Source organism: Spodoptera frugiperda, chromosome 22 (assembly GCF_023101765.2).
Source record: "Spodoptera frugiperda isolate SF20-4 chromosome 22, AGI-APGP_CSIRO_Sfru_2.0, whole genome shotgun sequence".
NCBI classification, from domain to species: domain Eukaryota; kingdom Metazoa; phylum Arthropoda; class Insecta; order Lepidoptera; family Noctuidae; genus Spodoptera; species Spodoptera frugiperda.
In genome coordinates this window covers 3,561,064-3,582,656 of record NC_064233.1, presented here as the reverse complement: position 1 = coordinate 3,582,656, position 21,593 = coordinate 3,561,064, and the positions used below count along the sequence as shown (strand labels likewise).

Genomic DNA, 21,593 nt, shown 5'->3' with positions numbered 1-21,593 from the left:
GCAATAACACTTTTACCAACCTACCAAAATGAACAAAAAACTCCATAAAACAAAAGTCCTTTTATCCAAAACAATTTCTTTCCGGCATGTTTCTTTACAAGTGTTAGGTAGGTATTTAAGGGCTGTTGGGGATTGGAAGATTGAGGTAATTGGCACATCGAGCTCCACTTACAGCAAATTCTATTTTTAACCTTATTCCTTTATCGTCAAGTCACAAAATCCATTGACGTTAGTCGTATAGGTTTATGTGCTGTTGGTGACGATATCAGGAAATGTCTTACTGACAACCCATCGTATATTTTTATTGCTTACCATCACGCCTTTTCCTTATTGGGGTAGACAGGGAGTGTTTTGGTAGGGAATTGTTACAGGGTCCGTATAATCGTGGTTACGATGGGAAAGAATTGGCAAAAAATTAATAGGGTAGATGACAAATTTTTATTTTAATGTCCGTCTTGTAGATTATTTTAAAGTATGAGACACGTATTTTTTCTTTTCTTTTATTTCGGATGTCGGTGTTAAATAGCAAACAATAATGAGAAACACAGACTTTCGAAATCAATGTCAATTTGATCCTTTTAATTTTATTGTAACTTTCGTGAGACATACCAAATGCCGATTGTCGCGTTGCTACTAAAATCGCCGCGTCGTGTGTCGCGGAATGCTGCTCATGAATATGAGCCGAGTTACGTGAGTAAGCCGATAACTTATAATAATTGAACCTTTTGATGTTTTTTAAGCGCCTTACTTCAGAGAATGATATCTAATTCTCTGAAAAAAAAATTGGCTGGTGATAAAAAAATCAGGCTGTATATACACGACATCTCTGCCTACCCCTTTGGGAGTAAAAAGGTGTTATGTTACTAATATTATGTTATTAATTGAACTTACTTTGGTAGCAGTCATTTTAACGGCATCAGAGGCTCATGTTGATACTTTACTCGTCATTATCTGGAAAGAAAAAATAAATCTATTAATTACTCGTAGGCACATTATAAGGCTAAGGCGTAACCTAAACAAGTATTAAATAAAAAAAATCTTTGTAATGAGTGAAAAAAAAAGAAAAATGTTCTTCATGAAAATACTCTCGCATACAAAAAAAGTCTGTGGAATGAGCCTTCAAAACACAAATACACCTCCTCTAGTGTTGTGGGCATGCATCACATGATGGTAAGCAATCAGGTGATTCGTCTGCTCGTTTCCCTATTATATAAAAAGTGTGATCAATTCCGCAAAAAAATATATAACTATGTATAAGGATGTTTTCCCACCAGAGATGTGCTATGTAGCTATACTACGAAGATAAAATAGCTAAGATGTGCAACTATGTGACCGTTTCCACTGATACTAAGCTATGGAGCTGTGCAAGTAAGATGCGCAGCTTAAGTATGCGATGTATCGATAGTAGGGAAGCCATCCATAGCACGAATCTTTTCATATAAAATACATAGTTTAGTTGAGTTAGTTTTCACGTTACCAACGCTAAGCACCAATGAATATGATTGGTGGAACGCGTGAAACGCATCCACAGCAAACGTAGCATAGCACATCTCTGGTGGAAAAACAGTCTAAATATTACTTTTTATAAACTATTAAGATTGGTATACTGAAAGGAAAACAGGCAATAAAATAACTTGTATCAATAGGTACGTAAACCGATGAAATTGTATCGAATCTTAGTCCGTGGGGCCCTGTTTACTGTTGAATTGGTAAATATTTTTATTTTATCTTGTAAACGGACGGCTACTCAGGGGACAAGGAAAGGTGTGATACGGATTTCAGGGCTGGTACTTTGTAGGTTTCTGATTTTTATTATTTTATTTCTCACTAGCGACCCGCCCCAGCTTCGCTTGGATGCAATGGGGATACATTATGCATGTATTTTACATATAAACCTTCCTCTTGAATCACTCTATCTATTAAAAAAACCGCATCAAAATTCGTTGCGAAGTTTTAAAGATTTAAGCATACAAAGGGAAATAGGGACAGATAAATCGACTTTATTTTATACTATGTAGTGATACCAGTGCAAGTAATGCCTGATTACATTATTTAATTGGTTTTTTTGAGAGGAGAAAATCCAATGATTTATGGGTGAGACGAGATGGAGTGTCAGACTGAATAAAAACCACCCCGTTCTTACTCCTGCTTTAAGCTGGAGCCTCGGTAGCCTGTTTCGTTGTCCGTAAGGTGCTGCACAGGCGAAACAATCGGCCTGCCGGCCTTGGTATCACTCTGGTCGAGGAATTCGTAAGCATGGCTTCCCACACTTAACTGTGTGTGTATTTGGAGACTTCTCAGAAATTTTAAGGAATTGTGCTCCGGTAACCTCAGCCACAATATGAAAAACAGTGACAGCCCTGAACTTAATCGTTCTACCGTCTATATCTCCGCTTCTCGCGACCCTTGTCACACGTCTTTTTATTTGATCTATATAAATCGATTATATTACATTATATCATAGAATTTATGACTACAAAAGGACAAATGGTCGCTAGTACCACTATCAAGTGGATGGTGGCATGTTCTTGTATTTGATTAAATATTATTAAGATGAAATAGAAACTGTGTTTCTAGGAAAATTTTTGCTTATTTTTATATTTATTTGCTACTTTAGATTTAGCTGGTATCAACCTCCTATTGAAACCAGTGACAGCCCTGAAAACTTGCCCCAAAAACGTTCTAGCCAGTCTTAAGATAGTCCGCTTCTCGCGACAAACATACATATAAGTCACACAGAAAATCTTTTTATTTGATCTATATAAATCGATTATATTACATTATATCATAGAATTTATGACTACAAAAGGACAAATGGTCGCTAGTACCACTATCAAGTGGATGGTGGCATGTTCTTGTATTTGATTAAATATTATTAAGATGAAATAGAAACTGGACTTAGGAAAATGACTCTTTATAATTGTAAGGGTGCTTTCTCCAAGAGAAAATGTGCTATGCTACGTTGCTGTGAATAGCGTTAATATCAGTGCCACCGGTCACGATACGTATCGACAGCTCAGACAATTTTACATATTATTGATATTGGCTACATAGCACATATCTTATGGAAAGTGCACTTCCTGAATTCGGTATTTGATCTATTTGAAATGAGAATTTAATTTTACACAATGACTTCGACATGGCATCATCCGTTAATTGTAAAAACTTTATCAGCGAATAATTAAAATCGTAGAAATTAATTAGTTACAAATACGTATTATAATGAGCGTAACATATTTGTATACACAATTACACATCAAGCTAAACAACCAGTATAAACTGACCGTCGAATGTGGGAAAATATCGTACAAAGCGAGTCCAAGTTACACAAGCGAGACCAAATTAAACTGGTTTTAAAGCACCAGTATAATCTGACCGTCGAATGTGAGGAACTATCGTACAAAGCGAGACCATAGTATACTGGTTATGTGTAGACCCGTGTGTAATTGGCCGCATTTAATCACGTGACGACGCTTCGTTGAACACGCTCTGACTGCTGACGGGTCGCGTGAAGTGTTGCAAGTATGTTCCTGAGCACACACACACACACACACATATCGTCACGCCTTTAATCCCCGAAGGGAATCCCCGTAGGCAGAGGTGCACATTATGACACATAATGCCACCGTGTACACCCACTTTTCACGATTTATGGTCAGACCATGGTAAACTGGTTATAAATAACCAGTTTACCATGGTCTCTGGTCATGGTAAACTGGTTATAAATAACCAGTTTACCATGGTCTCTCTTTGTTTGGTCGTTCTGTTCGATTGTCGGTCAGCTTATACTGGTAATGATAACCAGTTTAACATGGCCTCGCTTCGTATGGTCATTCTGCTCGATCGTGTGTCAGGTTATATTGGAGTTATATTACCAGTTTATCTTGGTCTCGCTTTGTACGATCTTTCCGCACATTCGACGGTCAGTTTATACTGGTTTTGTATAGCTTGATGTGCAATTGTGGCTACAAATATGTTACGCTCATTATAATATTATGTATTTGTAACTAATTAATTTCTGCGATTTTAATTATTCGCTGAAGGGTTTTTTAATTAAAATATGGTTTTTCGTGGGAATGTGTAAATAGAAATTCTCGGTGCCCAATTAAAACTAAAATAAGTGTGCCTTTCCATCAGAGATGTGCTATGTAGGTATGCTATGGAGATGTAATAGCTGAGCTGTGAAACTATGTGACTGTTTTCACCGATACTAAGCTGTGTAGTTAGCTGTGCAAGGAAGATACGCAGCTCGAGTATACGATGTATCGATAGCACGGATCTGTCGTTAATGACGATGGTGCAAGCATGCAATGTATCAATAGTAAGAAAACAATCAATTTTATAGATTATTTTTATGTCGGATGGTGCCTTTATAGGGGATGGCGATAAAATCCTTTGATTCAATATGTGTCGAAGGTGAAAACGCGCGTGTATATTGTAAGTAGTGACAGCATAGTAGGATATATTTATTGGTCCTTGTCAAAAGGATCGTCCTTTTTTCCAAACACTAGCCACATTTGCAATGTCATATAATAACCGAAACTTTAATTCAGACCACGTACACACACCCTACACTCCCATCGCAACACAATGACGTCAAAACAACGCAATAACCGCTCTGAACCGGTTTCGCAACTAGTTATAACCGGCTATATCCGGTTACACGACTATCGTTCATTCTGCCCGGTTTATTCCTGTCACAGGTTTATGTTCAGTGTTTGTTAGGTACATGACACCTAGCCTTTTGTGTTAGTATTTATGCTGTGTACTAGACTTTGTATTTTATGCACGCTTTTGGGAGCTTTTCCACCAGAGATGTGCTATGTAGGTAGGCTACGAAGATTTAATAGCTTTTTTTTCAGGAGGGAAAATCATCCAATGACTTCTCTCGCCAGGGCAAGGCGAGAGGGAGTGTTAAAAACCATCCCGTTCCTACATCTGCTAGTCCCCGCAGCCCGCTAGGTAGCCCGCAGCTCCGGATTAGGCATCAGCCCTACTGGGCCTCATCTGTGGTGGTAGCAAAGCTGTGAAACTATATGAGCGTTTCCACTGATAATAAGTTAAGTAGCTTTGCGAGAAAGATGTGTAGCTCGAGTATGCGTTGTATCGATAGTACGTATAAGCCAGATATCGCGATGTACAATTTCTACTTTTCTATTTTCGCTTCTCGATTCGAAGCTACACTTTGATAAGAGCACCTAGTTTCACTGATGGACAGACTACTGTTTATTTATTTCTTAGCTAACGTTTCAATGATATTGTTATATTAATAATATTATGGTTTAATTGGAATAAATGATTTGATTTTGACTTAATAGGCTCTGAACCAGTTTTGTAGGTCCAAAAGATTTTGTATACAATAAATAAATAAATAAACAGTAATATAATTAAGACTACTTAATGAGGAAGGTTGCAAAGCAAATGTATTCCATTTGTAAACCCGGGACGGATTACTCGCCGTGTTTTTATTAAAGACACTAATCTTCGTGACCCGGATTCGCTTGTGTTAAGTAATTAGTTATTCCTAGTGTAACTGTAAATCTGCTAAAGCTTGTCTTATGGCTTTTTTTGTGAGGAGGGAAAATCATCCAATGACTTCTCTCGCCTTGAGTGAGGCTAGAGGGAGTGTCAGACTCTTACTGACTAAAAACCACCCCGTTCCTACTCCTGCTTTTCGAACCGGAGCCCCGGTAAACCCGCTAGGTAGTCCGCAGCTCCGGATCAAGCATCAGCCCTACTGGGCCAGGTCTTATAGCTGTTTTCACTAATTACTCCCAAACCATCTCTTAGCTAAAAGTTTTTTATGGAATAAGCCGGTAAACTAGCAGACGGATCACCTGATGGTAAGCTATCGCCGCCGTTTATAGACATCCGAAACACTAGAGGCATTACAAGTGCGTGCCTTTTGGGGGTTAGGAATTCAAAGGTTGTTGGGGAAACAAGGATTGGGAAGGGGGATAATTCGGTCTCCAGTAACCTCACTTACACAACGCAACCTCCGGTAACCTCACTCACAAAACGGAAGCGTTGTTTCACATTGGTTTTCTGTGAGGCCGTGGTATCACTCCGGTCGAGCCGGCCCATTCGTGTAGAAGCATGGCTCTCCACTCAACGAACCTTCACGCGTGCGAAGCCGCGGGCGGTAAGCTAATACATAAAATCAATATGCATTTAAAGCCCCTACTTACTGCTACCCTCAGGACCAACCAAAACAAAAATATTTTGCTTGACTTGAACCAAAGGTTCAGCCTTTGGCTCCCGAGCTTACAACGTCAACATTACTTAGTTACCTGACCCGGGTGAAACCGGGTCACAAAGGCTAGTTGCTTAATAAACCAGCGGGTAATCCGTTCACGCTTTACAAACGGAATACATTTATTTGCTCTTGCAAACCGGGTATGGTTATTTTATGGGATGGATGAGCGAAACTGTTGAGTGTTTAATGCGCAGCTCATGCTGATTTGGCATTCCATTTAGTAAAGGGAGTGTCAGACTCTTACTAACTAAAAACTGAGTATTTCGTTATTGGTATAGCGGACTACTCCATACAAACTATTACCCCATTTTCTGGGGAAGTCGGGGGATCAAAAAGAGACAAAAGGTAGCCTATGTCACTCTCCATCGCATAGATGTATATTAGGGCTTCTGTTCGTGTTTCTATCACGCAAGAACTACTGAACGGATCTAAGGAACAAAGATGTATTTTCTGGACACACATCGGCTGCTGCTCGTCACCCTAAAATCGCGGGTGAAACTTTTGGGGGGGGGGAACCATCCAATGACTTCTCCTGCTTTGGGCGAGGCGAGAGGGAGTGTCAGACTCTTACTGACTAAAACCACCCTGTTCCTACTCCTGCTTTTCTAGCCTGAGTCCCGGTAAACCCGCTAGGTAGTCCGCAGCTCCGGAGGGGTGAAACCGCTAGCCTAAGCTAGTATACTATAATAAAATTTCAATCAAATTATACTTAACATAACAAGCGAACCTTTACTTCATTTCTCAGAGGAATAAATAAGGCAACAATACTAACAACCCGGTTATAACCGGCCGTAACTGGTTATATCCGATAATATCCGGTTTCCGAACCGGTATCGTTCCCCAGGGTGCTTTAATCCATCCACCTCCATATAATTTGAGTGGATTTACTTCGTTTATTGTGGAACTATTTGGACTGATTTTTTGGACCTTTTTGGTGCAAGCGTCGGGCACAAAACAATATTTTTTAGTGCTTTAGTGATTTTAGTTTTTTAGGATTTTTTTTGTCAATATCCACATTATTTGAATTTTATTGTTCTTTTTTATTTTATGTTATGTGTACTGTTTGTGCCTGGTGTTGTTGTACCAAATAAATGATTTTTCTTACTTACTTTCTTGCTCAGCAGTGGTCACTTATAGGCTGTTGATGATGTGACATACATCTAACTAACCCACATACTAAAGAAACTTAGTTAAAAAGGTAGATGACAAAATCACCGCTTCTACTTTGCCACATATCTTCATAATAGTGACGTTATATAAGTAAACAGGGCCGAATTAACCACGCGGCAAGAGTATTATTTTCCACGTAAAAGGGGGCCCGTAGACAAAATCGCTAAATAATTTCAAGAAAACTTTATTTTTGCGCTTGACTGATGCAGGTCGCTTTTGACCAAGCTGCTTGGAAGTCATTAGGGAGGTTCAGCAGTAGACTTGACGACTGATATGATAATGACGATGATGGTTAAAAAATTTAATTGACTTTCTCAGAGCCAAAAAGATTTAAAATAACCTTACCCATGCCCCAGTTCAATTCAAACTATACTTGCAGGGAGGTTGAGGGCAGAATAGCCATACTTCGGCACGAATGACCGAAGTGATACAAAACACTTTTCTGTGTTTTATATTGCTGGGCGAGTGTGGTCGTCGGACACCCTAAATGCCCAATAGACCACACCAGCGCACTTGTCCTTTCTATGGTGAGGCGGGTGGGAACATGGGAACGGAGCCAATTCCTAACCATAAAGAGATCTGCTCGTTTGCCGCCCAATACCATAAAAAAATATAATATTCTTGGGGCCCCGCTTCATGAATCCGACACTGTAACTAGGTACTATTTGGGAGGTAAAGCACTCACTCCCGGGAGTGCTGTGAGTGAAGTGAGGGATTATACAGGTCAACTGTAACTTTGATGATATTACATTATGGTTCTAACTCCCTAAGGCAAAGACATTGTGATATGTGGTGACGGCATCGTAGAATATATTTGTCACTACCTTCACTCTTCTCGCGGGTGTAATAAAACGGGCTTAATGTTAAAGCACATTTAACAAGCACGGCTCCGGCTCGGCTCCCATACGGTTTGGGGCTACCGCTAGCTGTCAGCGTGCTTACGGTGTGTTGCCCGCGAGGTGCTCGCTTGCAGTCGGCGCGCTGACAGCGAGTGATGCGACGTTGTTTCGCTTGCGCCCGGTAGTAAGCACGTAGTCTGAACGCTTTCAGCGTGTAGTACGAACGCTGCAAGCGTGCGGACGCCTCACTTGGCTACACGCGCTAGCCACCTACCGTGGTTTATTTTTGTGTATTTACGTTATGAAATATATCATACGAAATAAAATTTAAATGGTAATTTATTTGCTGGATTGGAGTGGTGCTTGTTTTGTATGGGACTGTACAATTAACAGCTACAAGGTGAGTCAAAGTCAAATAATTGATTAAAAATTAAACCAAAAAGGTCACTTTTGAACGTCAAACAAAATAAATATACCCAGTCCGTCAGTCCGTCCTCTAGCTAAGCTAATAGCTCGTTCCAAACTGTAGATTACTATGGAGAAGAACGAGCAAGAACCTCCTTTCCGAGAGTGCCCTCTACTTGTGACCAATCGCTTAACAAGGCAATCTTGGCCTTATGATCAGATATCAAATAGTAATAGCCGGTCATAGACATTTTAGAGTAAAATATAAAGTTATATGAGCCCTCGCGTCAAGGGAGTGAGACGATCTATAAAACACACATAACTGACCTGAATACATGGTCAGCGCAGTTACTGGACAACTGACTTATTGACTAACTAACTTCTTCCAGCGGCTTTGCTTGCATTCCCGTAGGATATAAAGTAGCCTATGTGTTAATCCTGGAGTTGCGGACTACCTAGTGGGTTTACCAGGGCTCCAGCTCGACAAGCAGGAGTAGGAACGGGATGGTTTTAGTCAGTAAGAGTCTGATACTCCCTCTCGCTTCGCCCAGGGCGGGAGAAGTTATTGGATGATTATCCCCCCTCAAAAAAGACCATAATCTACCCCTGTTAAAAATTAAATCTTGATCCTTTCAGCTGTTATGACGTGATTGAGTAGCAAATATACACACAAACTTTCGAATTTATAATACTAGCTCCTATCACAGGTTTCGCCCGCATTGCCGTAGAATAAAAAGAAGCCTACGTGCTATTCCAAACCATAATCTACCCCTGTTCCAAATTTCAACCCGATCTCTTAAGCCGTTTTGACGTAATTGAGTTACAAGCAGACATACAAACTCAATCACAATCACAAAACATTTACAATTCCAACTCCATTTCATGAAGTAACTCGACTAGTTTAGTTAGACTAGTACGACATGTAGGCTAGTTTTTATCCCACGGGAACAAGGGCGAAGTTGCTGGCAGAAGCTAATCACTACATAGTATAAAACAAAGTTGCTTTCTCTGTCCCTATGTCCCTTTGTGTGCTTAAATCTTTAAAACTACGCAACGGATTTTGATGCGGTTTTTTAAATAGATAGAGTGATTCAAGAGGAAGGTTTATACGTATAATACATGCGTAATATATCACCATTGCGCCCATGCGAAGCTGGGGCAGGTCGGTAGTATACGATAAAACATACCAGTATAAGGCCTACGTTGCTGTGGATGCGTTTGGCTTCCACCAATCATATTCATTGGTACACATAGCTTAGTACTGATTTTTTATATGGAAAGATACGTGCTATGAATGGCTTTCCTACTATCGATACATCACATATTCGAGCTGCGTATCTTACTTGTACATTTACATAGATTAGTATCAGTGGAAACGGTCACATAGTTTCACAGCTTAGCTATTACATCTTCTTTATAGCTACATAGCACATCTCTGGTGGAAAAGACCTTGGTAGATGCTTATCACAGCCACTTTCGTCCTTGTATAAACGATCGGATATCGAATATCAAAATGTAATAGCCGGTCATAGATTTGAGAGTAAAATATAAAGTTATATGAGCTCTAACGTAAAGGGAGTTAAAGCGATCAATAAAACAATATGGCCTAGTTAAAATCGCCCTGTATCCTTAGTACGAGTTTTGCTTTACGTTTAAATCGACACAAGATTGGTTGGCATTCATTCGGCCCGCCGAATGCCCAATCAGAGCGCCAAACGCGCTCTCGTTTCCTTTTTTCAACGTAATGGAAATTCATACTAAGGGTACTGTTTATTAGTTGTACGGGATTTCTGTGGTTTGCCGTATAGTGACGTGAGAGAACATTGTTTAAATATTTTGTTTGAAATATATTTGTTGTCCCTACCACTACTCTTACAGCTGGTGTCGTAAGAGTCATTAAGTGTGGACAGAGCCATGAGGCACGAATGGGCCGGCTCGACCGGAGTTTACCGTGTTCTTACAGAAAACCGGGATGAGAAACAATGTTTGTTGTGTTTTATTTGGAGTGACCCCCCTTGAGGCCTCAATTACCCCACTTTTCAATTCACCAACATCCCTTAAATTCCTAGCCCCGAAAAGGCCGACAAGCATTTGTAACGCTTCTGGTGTCTTAAATGTTCATGGGCCGGGTCAATCACTTGCCAGACGTAGGTGATTCGTCTGATCGTCTACCGGCTTATCCCACAAAAAAACTAAAGGGCTGCCTTTTCAATAAAGACAACTGCGATCTACAACTTATTGTTAAATGTGGAGCGTCAGCGTCCAGCCATGATGGGCTGTTAATGGGTACCACAGTACCCACCCTACTCATATGTATTCCGCTCTGGTGTCACCACATAAGTTCCTGGACAAAAGCTGGGTTTAAGGACATAAACTATGGAAAAGCCAATCATTTCTGCCGAAACTTCAACAGAATACAAAACGCGATATTATTAGTACATATTACGAAAACAATTAATTAGGGTAAAGCCCACCACCAATTTCCGAGAAACCCGAACGGGCAACTTTCATCAAAAAAATAAACTCAATAACACTTCACGAAAGCCATCAGAAAATGATCTACTATCCTGAAACTCGAGCTGACATAAAAAATAACATCAAAATTCGGGCAAAAACAGGAAAATATACTGGGAAAATATTCTCATGGTATCTACAGAGTGCTTTTACCTTACCGGCCCTACGTAGCTAGGTTGTGACGTCATCGCTACGCCGTAGCCGATAACATGGCTACTATCGCTACGCCGTAGCTGATAACATGGATAGTGCTACGCGGTTGTAGTGTATTTTGTTTTCGTACGTTTTACCATGGCCATTACAAATGTATATACATAATTATATCATTTTTATCAGATGCCTTTCTTCTGTGAACAAGTCATGTTGGCAAGTGGCTGAAAGGGAGGGGGAGTCAAGTTCGTCGCCCGTCGTCAGCGCCGTGAGGCGGCAGCCGATCTACGACCTCCATAGAAGAGGCCTGCGACTAACTGGGGGAGTCAGACGTCCGCTGTATAGGCGAGAGTAGGCGTTAGCGTAGTGTTCCAAGCGCGCTACTCGAGGAAGGGAAGCAGCCTCCCAGGGTTGCTAACGTGGCGAGACCTGCCCACACAGGCAGTGAAGGAACACCGCCGTGCTTTTAGGCGGTAAGAGTCCAATTCCATGAGGATTCCCACTTGGAAAGTCTGGAAGGATTACCACCGCGATAAAAATAAACGAAAATACTACTTATTACTTACTTGAAATAAGCGGTGAAATACTATTAAATAAACAGTGTTGTGTGTGGCGTGGTTTTGAAGCAGCCATTTTCAGTGTATACATGCATGACGTTCATGCATTATCCTGGCCTTTATAAATCAATAACGGATATTGAATTTAACCGACACGGGATCAAACTACAGGTTATTTAATTATCCGGCGTCCAGTTAAAGTTGTTAACTGGTTTATGACCGCGACTTTAGAAAGCTGCGGACTACCTAGCGGGTTTACCGGGGCTCCGGCTCGAAAAACAGGAATAGGAACGGGGTGGTTTTAAGTCAGTAAGAGTCTAACACTCCCTCTTGTCTTACCGAGAGACAGGAGAAGTCATTGGATAATTTTCAGCCCTCAAAATAAAGTCACCACGACATCAATCATTATCCCAAAGAAAAGTAACCTCACAAAAGGCCCATCACTGCTTACCACAATTTGAAACAGAGGCGTAAAGATAAACGCTACGTAAGAGTGACGTGGCCATTTCGTTGATGACGTCATCACATAGGCAGAATAAAAACGGTGGCCGTAAAGTACGGGAGCCAAAACTTAATGTCATTTCGTACGGGGTTTGGTCCAAGGAAACTGAATATTCCATTAACCATATTAGTTTTGGATATATCATTACAATGTAAAACTGCACGATCCAATGCTATATAAAAATACCCGGATCCAATGCTATACCTATAAAAATACCGGCTCGAAAAACAGAAGTAGGAACGGAGTGGTTTTTAGTCAGTAAGAGTCTGTTACACAGTAGATCAATGCTATTAAAAATACCTACGCGTTTTTAGGTCTTCGGACAAATTGGAGAATACTATATTATCACTACATAATATAAAACAATATTGTTTTCCACAGTCTGTCTGTCTGTAAGCTTAGTATCTTTAAAATCACGCAACAGATTTCGATGGGTTTATTAATTTTTTTTTCTACATTTGATGAGTCGAAGTTTGGCTGCTATCTCGCCTGATAGTAAGTGGTACTGCGGCCTACCATAAAGCACGTCTGCCAATAAGCAACCTATTCACTCGGGCTTTGAAGAAACCCAGGTTATACTCATCAGGAAACATAGACTCCGGCAAAGAATTCCACTCCCTAGCAGTTCGCACAAGGAAGCTTGAAGCGAAGCGCTTCGTGCGAATTAATAGATAGATTGACTCAACCGGAAAGTTTATAAGTATAAAACTCCTGCCTGTGACGCTATGGGAAGAAATTGGTTTTAATTTAAATTTTCCCGCTCTGCTAGTCAATTGGACCACCATCAACGGAATTTCATATCCCCTGCCTAACATTAAGTTAGATTGCTTAGATAAAGTCCTGCTTATACCCATGTGTTAATGGCACCGTTATAATATATAGGATCAAGTTACGTATGTATTACAGAAGATTAGCATATATTTAGGTACTGGCTCTATTCTTTCCGATGATGTCGTGGTAGCTTGGAGGTTTAAGTTTCACCTGTTCTGCTCGGCTCCTATTGCTTGTACCGTAATGTTTTATAGCCTATACCTTCTTTGATAAATGGACTGTCCAACACAAAAAGTTTTTTCAATTCGGACTAGTTGTTCCGGAGATTAGCGCGTTCAAATAAACAAGACACACTCTTCAGCTTTTTATAATAATCTACTAGCAATGCCCGCTCCTCATGAATAAGAATGTTGTTTCGAAACCTACCAACGGCAAGTACCAATGTGACTTTTTCCGGGTTATATGTACTTTCTAAGATTATTTAGACACCACTGACTAACGGTGAAGGAAATCATTGTGAGGAAACCTGCGCTTTTTTGTATTGAAGTTATGAAATAATATCATACGATATAAGATTTAAAGTTCAAATTTAAATGACAATTTAGATTGTAAACAACCAAAATATTACTAAGGGTTTCTAACTTAAGAGTTCCCTAAAAAAATAAAGTTTGGTGCAAAAGGGGCTTCTGTAAGAAACTTTCGCATTATTTATAATAATAAATAAGTAAGACCACTATGACTATGACCTCTACCCACCCTATTCACATATGAACAATGACGTCCAGTTTAAATATCAATGCACTGCCGACCCGGTCACCTAAATATGCTGTAAAATGTCACTAGGTAACCGATCGATGCGTTGCAGGACTGAATTTCATGGATATGCTGGTTTATCGCATCGACGGTAGAGTGGTATACATTTTAAGTGTGGGAGAATCATGCTTCGGCACGAATGGGCCGGCTCGACTGGAGTGATACCACGGCGGAATAAAAAACCGACGTGAAACAACGCTTGCGTTGTGTTTCGTTGTGTGAGTGAGGTTACCGGAGGCCCCATTACCTCCAATCCCAGAATTTCCAACAATCCTCAGATTCCTTTCCCCAAAAAAAATCCGGCAATGCACTTGTAACGCCTCTGGTGTTTCAGGTGTCCATAGGCGGCGGCGGTAGTAACGCGGATAATCTCCGCGTAACGTGATGTTAAGACGTGTTGCGGTGCGAGTAAAATGCGCAGCTCGAGCTTGCGATGTATCGACAGAACATCGCAAGCTCGAGCTCAAGGAAAACCATCCAGCACATTAATTATTATGTTATCGGCTTACTCACGTAATTGTTTGATGAGCAGCATTCCGCGACACACGACGCGGCGATTGTCGCGCTGCTACTCAGTAGCTCAGCTGCTCATGAATATGAGCCTCTAGCATGACTTGAAACTAGTCGAGTTCCTCGTCAAACAATTACGTGAGTTACAATAACATCCAGCACATATCCATAGCTTGCACCCTAAGAGTCTGTCGCTCTCTCTCGCCTCACCCAAGGTGGGAGAAGTCATGACAATTCCCCCTCTCCACCAATACAAAAAGAAAGAATTAATCTTACCCTTTTTTTCTTTTTGAGAGGGAAAATTATCCAATGACTTCTTTCGCCAGGGCGAGGCGAGAGGGAGTGACAGCCTCTTACTGACTAAAAACCACACCGTTGCTACTCCTGTCTGTCGATCTAGAGCCCCGGTAAACCCGCTAGGTAGTCCGCAGCTATTCATCTTTACCCTATACATAGTATTGTAAACTAACAAGCTATGCCATTGCGGCCACCACTCGTATTAATTATGCAGTAGCACCGACGTTGCAAGCAATCGATAACTTTCCATTACTTTCGCATTTGTAAATACAAACTAGGTATCAGGTAATACATAAGTTAAGAAATATGCAGAGTAGAATTGCACTTTAAAACAATTTTCAAATGATGTTCAACCACCTTTTGCGTGTTGGTTAATATACTAAGGCTATAGTCTAGTTATAACAAATATTTTTCTGAAAACCGCATCAAAATCCCAACAGTCGCAAGAATGACTGCCGGACAAGGGATCTCGGGTTCGATTCCTTCCAATTACTTTTTTCGAAAATTTCTCAGTAGAAGCATAGAGTCTGGATTTGTGTTCAGTATATAGGAATAAGCTCACCCCCTATTACATGGGACTTATAACAAAATTGGGTGTAAATTGTACAGTAGCATTACGTGCCGTAATGTGCACGTCTGTCTAAATAAAAAGCGTGACTCAAATGCGTATTCCAAATCACACATACAGGTCAAAGGGAGAACCTCCTTTTTACAGAACTTGCTTTACACTAGGATTTTCTCCTGTGTCGTGGGTGCATTTACAAACATACAAAATCACACACAAATGACACCCAGACCCAAAAAAAAGAAAAAATAAACAAAAAAAAAATTAAATAATTTGACTTCATAATATTTCCTCATGAAAAATGGCCTCAGGTAAATTGTCTCTAAGGATTTACTTAGAAAAAAAATGAGACCGAATTATTTTCCCTTCAATTTCTAAATTAAGTGTAATTTTATTCTCATTTCCTTCTCTGTGAGCTTTTTTATCACAATCTTAACTAACACTCTGTTTCACCTGCTGCTCGACTCAATCTTCCTAATCCCCGATTCCCCAATAACCCTTAAATTCCTAACCCCCAAAAGGCCGGCAACGTACTTGTAACGCCTCTGGTGTTTCAGATGTCCATGGGCGGCGGCGATTGCTTACCATCAGATGATCCGTCAGCTCGTTTACCAGCTTATACCATAAAAAAGCCTTTGGCAATCTTAAAATATGTTCTTATATCATCGTAAATCTTCTATAAAAACAATAACATAATATTCTTATCAAGAATAACCTTCGGATGTCTAACGTAAGCCGTGACGTCACTCGACAGGAATGACGTCACGCGCTATATCGACGTTGATCGACGGCCGATAGAAATAACTTGCTATTGTTGTACTTCCTGGGATTATGTAGTTGGTAGACTAGCTATATACTTCCGAGCGACTTCATTCGCTGCTCGGATCCTATTGATAGTAGCGTGTTGATACGTGCTCCATCGTAGGCACTTAGCATCATCTTTTTCAACTGACATGGTCACTAACACTAACATTAGAACTTAAGACGTGATATTTATCATGTTTATTAAGTTGTATTGTAGTTCTCGGTAGTAGAACGGAGTCTAGAATTGTGTCCAGGATATGGCAATAGGCTCACCCCCTATTACATGGGACTTATAACACAAATGGTGAAAAGTGGGTGTACTTTGCATAGCGGCATTACGTGCCGTGATGTGCACTTCTGCCTACCCCTTCGGGGATAAAAAGGCGAGACGTTGTGTGTGTGTATTGTAGTTCATCCGTGATCATGGCGCTTGCAACAGTGCCGAAATATTAGAAACTCATACACATAAATAAACATGATAAATATCCTGTCTTAAGTTTTAATGTTAGACTTAGCATCATCACTTACCACCAGGCGAGATAGCGGCCAAACGTCGGCCCATCAAATATTAAAAAAAATATCGAAGATCGAAGCGACAGAGACAGCTAGTGATAGAGCTCTTGCATAACAAACTCTACCGTAGATTTTTTGTAATCTTCAAACACAACACTATCTCCCATTAAAGCCGTGGCAGATAGTTTTAAAGCGTCACTACATGGTATAAAACAAAGTCGCTTTCTCTTGTCCCTATGTCCTTTTGTATGCTTAAATCTTTAAAACTACGTAACGGATTTTGATACGGTTTTTAAATAGATAGAGTGATTCCAGAGGATGGTTTATATGTATAAATACATGCATAATTATATCACCATTGCACACATGCGAAGCTGGGGCGGGTCGCAAGTCTTACATATTATATGGGAGACTTTCTCTTACATCTGATGCTGTCAGACGGATGCTTACCTGTGGAAAAAGAGAATAGAACGTTAGGAAAAGAATAAAAAGTTCATTTTTAACAATGTAAGTTTTTAAGATGACATGGTCACTAGTAATATCATTAGAACTTAAAACGCACCAGTGCCGAAATATCGGAAACTCACAAAAACTAATAAACATGGTTAATATCCCGTTTTAAGTTCTAATAATATTCATTTAATAAAATGTCGTATAATGTGCTATGTTTGTTTAAACGCGATAATATCAGAAACTACTAATTCGATTTGCAAAATTTTTTTAGGGTTGGATAGACCATTTATCGAAAAAGGCTATAAATCCATCACGCTACGACCAATTGGAGCCGAGCAGAGCGGGTGAAACCGAAGAAATAGCTAGTATATCACAATCTGTATCCACCTCAGCCGTTCAACATCAAACGATAATCCCAATTAGACATTGATTAGTAAACAATTGGTACAATTTAAATACTCAATCACCCATTGACTGACTGACTGACTCAATACTAAGTGTCTACATCGGATATTGGCGACCACATCAAAGCATTATTATAGTTTGGCTAGCGAGCTACATATTTTATAGTTGTCGCTCACATCAAAGGCAGATGGCTATTTTGTTGGCCAGCCTGGGCAGTTTGGTTCAATTCTATGATCTAAAAAGCCCTGCCAAGGTCGTCGAAAGTCGGCAAAGATGACTTCTCGCGTCCTGTGGTTCAGGCCATGGTGCGGAGCGAAAGGTATTTTTATGGGAAAAGCCCGCCACATCCTCCCATACCGCTGCAACTCCTGTAAGCCAGGATCTACAGAAGATACAACCACGAAAACACCGGAACATTGAAGTCCGGCGCGTCCCAGGGACATGAATGACTGTCTTAGATCCCGCAACGAAATAAATCAGAAGATATTATTAGAGGAGAAGAAAAGAAAACGATAGATAGAAACGGAGCGAAAGGTAATGAGATGCCGTCTCTTCCATCTGCGAAGCAGTCATGCTATCTAAGGAGGAGGCAGGGTGCTTGAGGGAGTGAACCTCCTGACACTCCAGCCGTCGCGTTCCGCACGCGCCTCTAACAGCCATCAGTCCACCACACACAGCCTAGTAGGCTGCCTGATCTAGAGCTGCGGACTACCTAGCGCGTTTACTGGGGCTCTAGCTCGAAAAGCAGGAGTAGGAATGGGGTGTTTTTTAGTCATTAAGAGTTTGAATCAAAGGAGTGTCTCTTTTACGCATTACCCTGGGTGAGGCCAAGTTATTTGATAGTTCACCCTCAAAAATATATCAGTAATTTTTTTTGTTTAGTATTTTGAGTGGTAAGATTTAGATCTTACCACTCAAAGGTTAGATTTTCGGGTTGAAGAATATATTTATTACATAGTTTTTACGTAGTAAAATCATGCTTCGGCACGAATGGCCCGGCTTGACCGGAAAGATGCCACGCGGCGGCGTCATAGGAAACCAACATAAAACAATCAGAGAGTTTCGCCGTAAATAAAACTTTTCCGCTATGGAGTAACTGACTGCCTGATAGACAACGCAACTACTGGACTTAGGAAGCTGATGCTTGGCATTTATAGTCCTTGAGGAGAGTAAAGTAGCACTAAGGGAGGGACTACCTTAAATTCTCGCAAGAATAAGAAAAAACAGAAATCACAACCTATTTGTGCGACCAAGTCGCTGGCAGAAGCTGGTAGAAGAATAAAGAAGCACTTTGACTGCACGGTTGACGCGGTGGCTGGATAACCGGCTGCCGTGCAACGGGTAGCGGGTTCGATTCCCGCACGGAGCAACTCTTTGTATGATCCACAAATTGTTGTTTCGGGTCTGGGTGTCATGTGTATGTGAATTTGTATGTTTGTAAACGCACCCACGACACGGGAGAAAATCATAATGTGGGGCAAAGTTCAAAAAAACGAGAATTGAACCCGTAATATATTGTGTAACAGCCAATTCCCCAGCGTCTACACTAACAGTACAAAGAGATATAAGGTAGATTTTTCCTTAAAACCTTAAGTGAAGCTTGCTTATGTATTCATCTTAATTATGAGACGTCAGTAGCTGCGTGATATATTACTAGCGCTAAATCATCATCCATTACAGAATATGATATGAAAAGAATTCGTACATTTACATACATAATATTTTTCAGGTCCTGTATGGAGTGCTGTTCTCACTTTTAGGACAGCTCTGCTGAATACCAGCTAGATGCGTTAGAACACATCGAAATAACAATACAACCATCCAATGACTTCTCCCGCCTTGGGCGAGGGAGTGTCAGACTCTTACTGACTAAAAACCACCCCGTTTCTACTGCATTTCGAGCCGGAACCTCAGTAACCCGCTAGGTAGTCCGCAGCTTCCGAACAGGCGTAAGCAATATTGGGCCCCATCTGTGGTGGTACGATGGCTCTATATGGCGCGCGCGGAACGCGACGCACTGCACGCACGGGTCTGGTTCTGGTCGGGCGGTAAGCTACCAATGCAAGTGAAATGCGGGTTATTTGTTGTTGTTGTTGTTATTTGGTATCATTTATAGGTTGATGAAAATTTACTTTTATTCTAATCGAATGTCCTACATCAGCGATATCATTCATTCCATTCATCATAAACATATACCTACACACATAAATAAAATATAATATTTTTCTAAATTGATTTGTTTGTCGAAAACGCTGACTTATTATAATAATTCACTTTAACTGATCTATTGACGCCAATCACATGATGAATCGAGAGCAAGAATATTCATAGCGGTAACTAAATATAGATGGCGACACTGCGCAGATGAGGGCAGTAGGACAAGTCGGTGCGGCCTTCAAAATGTTGGATAAAGTATGTTACACGTTATTTTATAGTGAATAATAGTAGCAAAAAAAGTATGTTTGTTTTTGGTGCAAGAAAAGGAATACCAATTACATACTAAATAATTAAGTAAGAAGTCCTAATCTTAGTGATAGTGAAAATATTCCTTGTAGTTACGCAGCGCGGCGCGGTGCGGCGCGAACGCGATCAATTGGCTTGATATTTTCGCGCGAACTGGATGCGGTGCCGTCACGTTTTGTTAATAATGTCAGAAACAAAACGAAACAATTCAAGTGCACGTAGGACATAGCTGCCACGTCGCGCCGTGGCACAACGCATCGTGTTGAATTTACATATCACCGCACCGCTACGCGTTCGCTTCTAAATCGCTGACGCAGGCGTAAAAAGGTAAGCGTCCACAGGCCCACATCGTACTCAACGGACGCATCACAACGCGTTGCTAATATTATATCGCGTCAGCAATCCGAAAGCTGCCGATACAGTAGATACAGTCTGAAAAATTAATGCTTTTGATGCGATCCGTCCGAAGCGACGATACAACGGTGCGTATGATGCAGACCTCTGGACGCTTACCTTAAGATTCAAAGTCAAAGTCAAAGTCAAAGCATTTATTTCAATTAATCCTAAATTAGGCACTTTTGAAACGTCAAATTGAATTGTCCGTCAGTCTGTCTGTCAGTGAAGCTAGGCTAGGATTCTAATAATTATAGAATAATACGAAATATCCTCGCGTATTTTTTTTTTCGTTGGCAGGCTTATACTTCTGTATTAACCCGTACTGTGTATTATATCTATTTTAGTACGAGTGACCGTGCATTCAACCCAGACGGTATACCTACGTAGCGTAACGTTTTTATTGCAATCTCTATAATTTTATGTCGCCAACCCACAGGAAATACTGTAACATCGATTTCGTGGTATTTTTGCCAAAATATGCGGTGTATGTGGGATAATATTTTAAAGAATTCGGCTAGTAATCCGTACTATGATATTAGAAATTAAGATTAACTACGTCTAGTAATCTCAGTATTATAAATGCGAAAGTGTGTACCTATGTTTGTTTATTTGTCTGTATTTCACGGTAAAACGGTGCGACGTAAAGACGTAATTTTTTTTATGGAGATAATAGAGATGATGACGGGTTACGGAAGAATTCTGTAAGAAAATAAAAATATACGTGTCTTATATTTTAAACTAATCTACAAGACGGACATTAAAATAAAAATAACCCTCCTTCTGGCGCAGTCGGGTAATGAGTCCTCTACCCTATTGAAGGGATGAAGAGTGACATAGGCTAGTTTTTGTCTCTTTCTAAGCCCCTCACATCCCTAAAATGAGGGGTGGAATAGTAAGGTAAAAAGCTAAAAATTGGTATGCGGACTATTTGTGACTAAACAATCGTGTATCATGGTTTGTAAATCTTAAAAAACCGCGTGCGAAGCTACGAGCAGAAAGCATGTATTACATATTATAATATAATCTTTCGCGTGGGAGAGCCATGCTTCGGCATGAATAGGCTGCCTCGACTGGGGTAATACCACGGCCTCACAGAAAACCCACGTGAAACAATGTTTCCGCAGGTAGGTTAGGTGGGGTTACTGGAGGCCCAATCGTCACATTTTAAAGACCGGTGAAGCCCTTTTTAAAGAGGAAGGCACGCTCTCGC

General features: G+C 40.5%; 1 protein-coding gene across 1 annotated transcript in view; it reads right to left on the bottom strand.

Annotated features, from left to right (window-relative positions):
- The window catches only part of LOC118280029 (diacylglycerol kinase 1), a 91,279-nt gene that overhangs the window by 34,220 nt on the left and 35,466 nt on the right, over window positions 1–21,593 (bottom strand). The window contains exon 2 of the mRNA XM_050702430.1: window positions 892–951. Within this exon, the coding sequence (XP_050558387.1) occupies window positions 892–906 (15 nt within the window). The 5' untranslated portion in view covers window positions 907–951. The remainder of the gene's footprint in view (window positions 1–891; window positions 952–21,593) is intronic.